Raw genomic sequence first — 8,411 nt, forward strand, 5'->3', positions numbered from 1 at the left:
GTACACCCTTCCCAATTTTGAACCATGCAGTGTTTCCTTGCTCTGTTCTGACGACTGCCTCTTGGTACAAGTATAGGTTTTGCTTAGCACAATCAAGTGTTCTGGGATTCCCATTCTTCTCAAGAGTCAGCCACAGTTTGTTATGATCGACACAGTCAAGTGCCTTTGCAGAATCAATGAAACACATATAAGACATTCATTCCTCTGGTATTGCCTGCTTTCAGCCAAGATTCATCTAACATCAGCTACAATGTCCCTAGTACCATGACCCCTTCTCAACCCAATCTGGATTTCTAGCAGTTCTCTGCTAATATGCAGTCGTTTTTGGATGATTTTAAGTAGACTCTTGCTAGCATGTGAAATCAATGATATTGTTCTATAGTTTCCACACTCTGAACTTCTTTGGGATGGGAACAAATATAGACCTTTTCTAGTCAGTTGGCCAAGTGGTTGTTCTCCAGATTTCTTGACACAACTTGGTGAGCACGTCCAGGGCAGTATCTGTTAGCTGAAATATGTCAATTGGTATACCATCTGTTCCTGGGGTCTTCTTATTTGCTATTTCCTTCAAAGCAGCCTGAACTTCTTCCTTCATTACCATAGGCTCTTGCTCATATGTTGTTTCATTCAATTCTTCTATGTAGTTGAGAAAAACAAATGATGGGTAACTTTGGGCAAATTTGATGCCAAAGACCTCTTTAAAGGTCTAAGTGGCAAGAATATCACTTTAAGATGCACCTGACCCAAGGCACAGCACAGTATTTTCAACTACTTCATATGAATTTGAAAGGGGGGTCAATGATTACGCAAGACTTAAGATCGGATTCTGAATTGTGCTGGTGAAGAGTACTAAATGTAACACCTAGTGCAAAACAACAAATCTGCTTTAAACAAATGCTGAGATGGAGAGACTTCACGTCACATACTCTAGGAATGTTATCAGGAGGTGTCAGCCACTGAAGAAGAACAGCATGCTTCAAAAAATAGAACGTTGGTAAAAGAGGAAGACCTTCAACAAGATGGACTGATAAAGTGATAACAGTGGGCTTACACACATAGCAGAGACTGAGGGTGGCACCAGATTAGACAAGGTTTCATTCTGCAGTACCAGAGTCTCTGTAAGTCAGAGTTGATGCAACAACAGCCAATACACCCCTTCCATAAACAGCACACTCTCATTTGAACTCAATTCTATTCCTTAGGAGGTAACTTCAATCAGATTTCTGTATTCAAATGGAACTTTGTAAATTGCTAAAAGTATATTCGCAAATAATTATACTTTACAGCAATTAGGGGCAAAGTTCCATTTATAAATTTATAGACAGGGAGGTCTGGTGGCCTATTGGAACGAACTATGCTGCCAATCCAAAGGTACATGGTTCAAATCCACCAGCTTTTCCACTGGACAATGATGGTTGCCGCCCCTGTAATTTACTGCCTCTGAACTCACTGCCCTGTAATTTGCTGCCTCTGAACTCACTGAAGGATCAGCTATGGGTGAGTTCTAACTAGATAATACACATTTATAAAAATGATACTTGGTATGTCTCCTTTCTTGATGACATATTTATTCTCTGATATTAGGCAATATCATAATTTTCTTTTTTACACAAAAGGCTGAAAGGTTTCTTTCTCAATTTTTAATACTTTGGACATGAAGCTAGGCAAGGCTATTTCTTGGAAAGGGACATCATGCTTGCAATGATGGAGGGTCAGGGAAGGAGATAAAGACCTCTCAAACCAGATGGACTGACACAGAGACTTTAGCAAAGGGCTCTAGTGTTAGCGATGATAAGGACAGCACAGGACAGGGCAAGGTTCAAGTGTGTTGTTCAAAGGGTCGCCAAGAATCATACTTGAATTGACAGCTCCTAACAAGAACAAAACAAGATAAGAACCCTACTAGTACAATGATTAAAGCACATGGCTGCTAACAGAAAGATTGGGTGGTTCAGTTCTGAACTAATTGGGGAAAAGATATAGCAGTCTGCTTCTGTGAAGATTTACAGCCTGGGAAATGAAAATATTCAATTCCACTTGGTCCTATAGAATCTGTGTGAACTAAAATGACAATAGATTTGGTTTCATTTTAGAATATGTTGTTAAACTAATCTCTCTTACACAAATACACATCCCATTAAATTTCACTGTAATAACCACTTAACCATGCTATATCTTTTATTTTTAGAAACATCTTCAATGATTAAAATGTCACTTATGGGAGAAGGAAGGGCAATCTCCTCCTATGTGATTAAACACCTCTGAAAACCTGCTCAAGGGTTAGCTATGGGTTCCCACTTGACAGTACACAAGAACAACATTAGTTTGCATACTTTATGATTAAAATATCACTTACTTGGAATACTGTTTGAGTTCTTCTGAAGTATCATCTACAAGATCACTTTGTTTTGCTTCGTATGCCATTGAACGATATATTTTACAGGCAACTAATGCTTTAGCCATTGATTCTTCACCATGCTGCCATAAAAAACGGGCCATTACCTGCCTCTTCATGAGGCAAGCCCAAATTAACAGTTCATTAAGTGGATAAGGAAAGCGTTTGGTTTCAGGATCATCAATATCTACAATATCATCTTTGGTTCTTTTCTTCTTTTCTTCTTCAATAGTTGTATCAATCTTTAAAGGGGAAAAATGTTCAAAGATCATTAAGAAGCCCTTAAACACTGATGTTAATAAAAAAACTTTTAAATTATTTGTTAACTAACTAGTATAACCACATACAATAAAACTATACCTACTTTAACTAATTTTCCCCCCATAACTCATAATTCACTTTACACAACTGACATTTTAATGAGAATGATTTTGTAAAAGTTTTCCAAAATGGAGAAAAAGGCATAAAAATGTCAACTAACTGGTAAAAATATTTTAATAAATGTTTAGGTAACATTCTTACATTGTATATAGTCTTAAACAAGTAAAAAAATCAATATATGAAAATATTCTAAAAATTCAGCTCTTATCATGGCCAAGTATGTGGGGGGGGGAAGTAGTAACATTATTAACTCACAATAAATGCCTTTTCTGTTTGGGAAAAGAAAAGATTCTAATGTCCTAAAGCAAAATACAACTTGAGATTTTCACTGAAACAAGTAGTTTTTTTGCTGGATAATAATACTTTAAGTAGAAGGTGTGCCTAATACAGACCACGGTTTTTGCAATCACTTGTTATGCATCAGAGAGTTGGACAATAACTAGGGAGGACAGAAGGAGAATTGACGCCTTTGAGCTGTGGTGCTGGAGAAGAGTATTGAATGTACCATGGACTGCCAAGAAAACAAACAGATTCATCGTAGAGAGGATTAAACCAGGCTGCTCCTTGGAGGCAAGGATTCTGGGGCTTCATCTGACATAGTTTGGACATGTTGTAAGGAGAGACAGGTCTTTGGAGAGGGATATCATGCTGAGTAGAGTGGAGGGAGAGCACAGGAGGGGAAGACCTTCTATGAGGTGGATTGATTCAGTGACTGGGGCACTCGGGATGGGTGTGTCGGAGGCAGTGAGATTGGCACACGATAGAGCACGGTTTAGGGCTGTTGTACACAGGGTCGCTATGAGTCGCAAACGACTTGACGGCACATAACAACAACAACAACAACAGATTAGAAAGAACAAAATCCAAAAATGAAGAAAAGAAAATGTTTAAGTAAATATACCTTTGGTCGGTAGGGCTGTGCTGTTTTAATGAAATGGTTATGTCTCATTTTGTCCTTTTTATCTGCCCTATTTCCAAAAGATTCATGAGTGCTGCTGGAGGTGTTCCGGCCAGATCTCTGGGGGTGGGGGTGGGAGGGAAAGAGCTTATCAACTTTTACTGATTTAAATCTATTGATATGTTCTAAAATTCAAGAATCACTTGACTTAATATATCTGGAGGTAACACACACAGAGACACATATACATTGTGATACTTTTAGGTTTTCAATTACATAGATTTCCAATTATTCCTGGTTGAAAAGAAAATCTTTTCAGTGTCATTTTATTCTTACCATCCTAATAATTAACTTTTCACATACTAATTTTAAAATACATACATATATACAGACTACCCCTAAAATTTTACATACCCGATTATTTCCACCAAGACTATTATATATTAAACGAAAACGTTTCCGGGTGTAGGTGCATCTATAGGTTCCTCCCATGAGGTACTCAATAACAAGTCCTATATCAATTAGGGTGATTTTATATCCTGGAGGAAGATTGCCCTGGAAACAAAAACAAATAATTAAAAACAGTATTTTTTTTTAAAGCGTAGTATTTCACCAATAATTCCACATCATGCCCAAAATGGGCCTCTCAAAATGAGGTTTACACTTATTATAGACAGAAGCTATACTACGTTATTAGCCAGTAGTTACCTTTAGATGATGTGAGTCATCTAAGGGATTCAGAAATTTTTGAAGTTTCAAAGGTGTGGCTCGTGATCAGGGAATGGGAGCAACAGGAAGTATGAAAAATATTACCTCTTTCCATTGTTTTTACTTACCTTTTAAAAAAATTTTATTATTTTTGTGTGTACTGTCAAATTGGATCTGACTGGTACAGGAGGAGACTGCCCCTCCTTCTCCAGCAGGGCATCTGGTGAATTTTAACCATGTATATCGTGGATTGCAGTGCAGCTTCTTGCCACTAGGCCACCAGAGGTCCCTCCACTGCTTTTAATATTTCACATAAAAATCTTTAATAGTCAAGTACTGGATTTTCACTGTGGTGTACCAAAATGCGATTTCAGACTGGTCCAACAGTACTTGCAGGTACTTTTAATGAAGCATATATAGTTATTAGCTGTAATTTCACTAACTCACTGCCATCGCTTCAGAACCTCTTCATAGCTAACCGTCCACTGGGTTTTAAGCTGCTGCACATCACACAGAACGACATTGTCCATCTTTCCCCCACAGAGCAGTGGGTAGATTTAAACTGCCTGTCTTTGGGTTAGCAGCACAATGCCTCCATTAGGCCATCAGAGCTCCCTGTATGTTAGTGATGCTGCTGTTGTTAGGTGTTGTCAGGAGGACTACGACTCACTGTGACCCTATGAACTATAATCTAAACCTTACCCTATCCTGTGCCATCCTCATTTCTGATATAATTGAGTGAATTGTTACAGTCACTAAGTCACCTTGTGAGGGTCATCTTTTCTTTTGTAATCCTCTACCTTTCCAAGTATGAAGTCCTTTACCAAGAATCAGCTGCTTCTAACATGTCCAATGTATGTGAGAGAAGACTTCACCAACCTTGCCTCCAAGGAGCACCTGACTGCACTTTCTCCAGGGCAAATTTGTTCATTCTTTTAGCAACCCATGGGGTATTCAGTATTGTTCTCTAAAGCCACACGTCAAAGGTACTGATCCTCCTTCTGTCACCTTTAGTCACTGTGCAACTTTACAGCAACTGAAAAGACCATGGCTTGAAATAGGTGCACCTTAGTCCTTTGACAGCAATGCCAAAATACCTAAACATTAGAAAGGTTCTTGACAGCAGACTTGCCTAATGCAATATGTCTTTTTTTTTTTACATCCAACAAGAAGCCATAACTTTATTAATTAATGATAGAAACAGTACAAATTTCATTGCCGATACCAAGGATGCAAGTAAGATGCAATCACTGACAACTTCAATCTTTTTCTCCTTCTATCATGTATCATGGTGTTGTCTCCTGGCCCAGTGGTGAGGATTCTGTTGTCTCCTGATGTTGAGCTAAAATTCACATTGAAGGTTGTAATTTTTCATCTTCTGCAGCAAGGGTTTCAAGTTCTCCTCACTTTAAACAAGCGAGGTTGTGGCATCCACATAATGCAGGTATCTTCCTGATGCCACATTCTTCTCCATGAAGTTCATCCTCTCAAATGATTTGCTCAACAGGTTTGCTGGTGGTTAGGATTCTATACTCTCAAATGATTTGCTCAGCATACAGAATGAAAAGGTATTGAGAAAGATATATTCTTGATACACACCTGTTTTTATTTTGAAGTATGCAGTGTTTCCTTGCTCTGTTTGCATGGCAGTCTCTTGATCTAGGTATTGTTAGGTGCTGTCAAATATGACTCGTAGCAACGCCATGAATATCCAAACCTGTTCCATCCTACATCATTCCCTCACTTCTTGACTAATACACAAGAGCCCACTGTAGCAGTCACTGTGTCAAACCACCTGGTTGATGGTCATCATCTCCTTCATCGATCTTCCACCCTTCCCAGCATCATGTCATTCTCCAAGGAATAGCTCCTCTTAGCAACATGCCCAAAGTATGTGAGGTGAAGACTGATTATTCTACCTCCAAAGAGCACTTAGGCTGCACCCTCTCCAAGACATAACCATTTGCTCTCCTGGCCATCCATGGGATATCCCATCCTCTTCTCCAACACCCAAGCTCAAACGCATCAGTTCTTCTGTCATCTTTATACATTGTCCAGCTCTCAGATGCATAGCAAGTAATCAGAAAGACCATGGCCTGAATCAGACACACCTTAGTCCTCAAATTGACATCATTACTCCTCAACAATTTGAAGATATCCCTAACAGCAGATTTTCCCTGTACAATGTGTATCCTTATTTCCTACCTGCTGGTACCTAGGGTGTTAACTGAGGATCCAAGCAAGAAGCAGCCTTGATTTAGGTATAGATTTCACATAAGCACAATTAAGCGTTTTGAGATTCCCAATCTTACCAATGCTAGCCATAATCTGTTATATCCAGGTAGTCAAATGCCAATAAAAAACAAACAGACATCCTTCTAGTAGTCTCTACATTCAGCCAATTCCACTTGATATCGGCAATGATAACCTTGGTGCCATGACCTTTTCTAAATCCAGTCTGAATTTCTAGTAGTTTTGTCTATGTACTGTTCTATCCATTTTTAATAATCTTCAACAAGATTTTATTTGTATATGATATTTTCTGGTAATTACCACATTCTCTTGGATCATACAAAATAACATGGATCTTTTCCAGGCCATTAATCAGGTAATGCTCTTCCAAATTTCCTGGCACAGCCTGTTTTGCACATGTAGGGCTGTACTTGTTTGCTCATATGTGTCAACAGGTATTCTATCAACGTATGGGGCCTTATTCTTTTGCTAACACCTTCAGTGCAGCTTTAACTTATTTCTTCCTTCATCATTACTACTTCCTGACCATATGCTACTTGCTGTAGCATATGTGTCCACTAATATTTTTGGTACCGTAACTTAGTATATTCCTATATTCTTTTGATTGTTTTTGGATCATTCTGGATTTTGCCCATGGCATCTCTCAGCACTGCACCTCAAGATCTGAATTGGTTTTTCTACCAAGCTTGAGAAACGCCAACCAAGTTCTTTCTTTTCTGTTTTACATCTCCAACTCTTTGCACAGTTCATTATATTTTATTTTAGCTATAGTATACATTTTATAATGCTGTATAGTCATATCTGGGACTTAGCTACCATCTGAACCATTATTAATACTTTTATTTTACCAGAGTGATATTTGACTCACAAATTAACTTTTGGAATAGAAACGATTTGTGATTATGGAAAGATTCCCAATTTTAGAATGATAAGTTTAATTAATGTCATTAGATAATTTTAAAAACGCTTAATCATCTAAGTTATAACACAGAAAATAAAGTATATAATGGACAGTGAAGTTTTGAACTCATCTGGATTTATTTTCCTACTAGACAGATCGCTTATATTTATCCACTCTGACTTATTATCACTATTCTTTCAATGTTCTTGATTAGTTTCAAATGAATTTATTTTTTAAACATAACTGCTGCGATATTTAGTACTTTTCATAGGTGAATAAGTGATTAAAAGCACATGGTCAATGCACTGCCTTTGAGCCTCTGGCGCGCCTGCCTGTGGCACCAGGGGTTAAGCTGCAGCGCAAGAGCATGAGTTTGCGCATAACTGGGGCCCCAGCCCGCTGCAGGTGGCCCTTTTAACCACAGCGACACATAAGCAGACCAGGCCTCTGCCGGGGTTCCCATCTTGGGTCTCAAGTCTTAGGATGATCCCGTGGCAAACGGAGAGCAGACTCCTTGACTAACTGCGTATCGTGTGTATACTGCTAATTAGTTGGACTAGCATGCGTGGCAACTTAACCAGTCCTTGGCTGTCACCAATAAACTTTAGGTGTTATTGAGGAAAAAAAAAAAAACAGCACATGATCATCAGGTATTCAGAGTAGTAAAAAATTAGGTAAAATAATGGTATACTTGCCAAATTTACTTAAAGTATTTCTGTCTTTTTTTTTTCTTAATTAAATTTTATTAGTTTTAATGAACATTTACAGGGATTTGGGGTTTTCATTCCTTCATTGCTGCACCATTCTCTCTACCCTCCTCCCCAGTTTGTTCTTCTTCCCCGCCCCCCCATGTCTGTTTTAATTGTCCAAATGCC

General features: G+C 38.4%; 1 protein-coding gene across 1 annotated transcript in view; it reads right to left on the minus strand.

Annotated features, from left to right (window-relative positions):
- Positions 1–8,411, minus strand: part of TRPM7 (transient receptor potential cation channel, subfamily M, member 7) — a 160,006-nt gene that overhangs the window by 66,810 nt on the left and 84,785 nt on the right. The window contains 3 exon segments of the mRNA XM_006895330.1: positions 2,357–2,637; positions 3,678–3,794; positions 4,089–4,229. Of these exon segments, the coding sequence (XP_006895392.1) occupies positions 2,357–2,637; positions 3,678–3,794; positions 4,089–4,229 (539 nt within the window).

This window comes from Elephantulus edwardii, unplaced genomic scaffold, assembly GCF_000299155.1.
Source record: "Elephantulus edwardii isolate Elephantulus edwardi_28Jun2011 unplaced genomic scaffold, EleEdw1.0 scaffold00164, whole genome shotgun sequence".
Classification (NCBI taxonomy): Eukaryota; Metazoa; Chordata; class Mammalia; order Macroscelidea; family Macroscelididae; genus Elephantulus; species Elephantulus edwardii.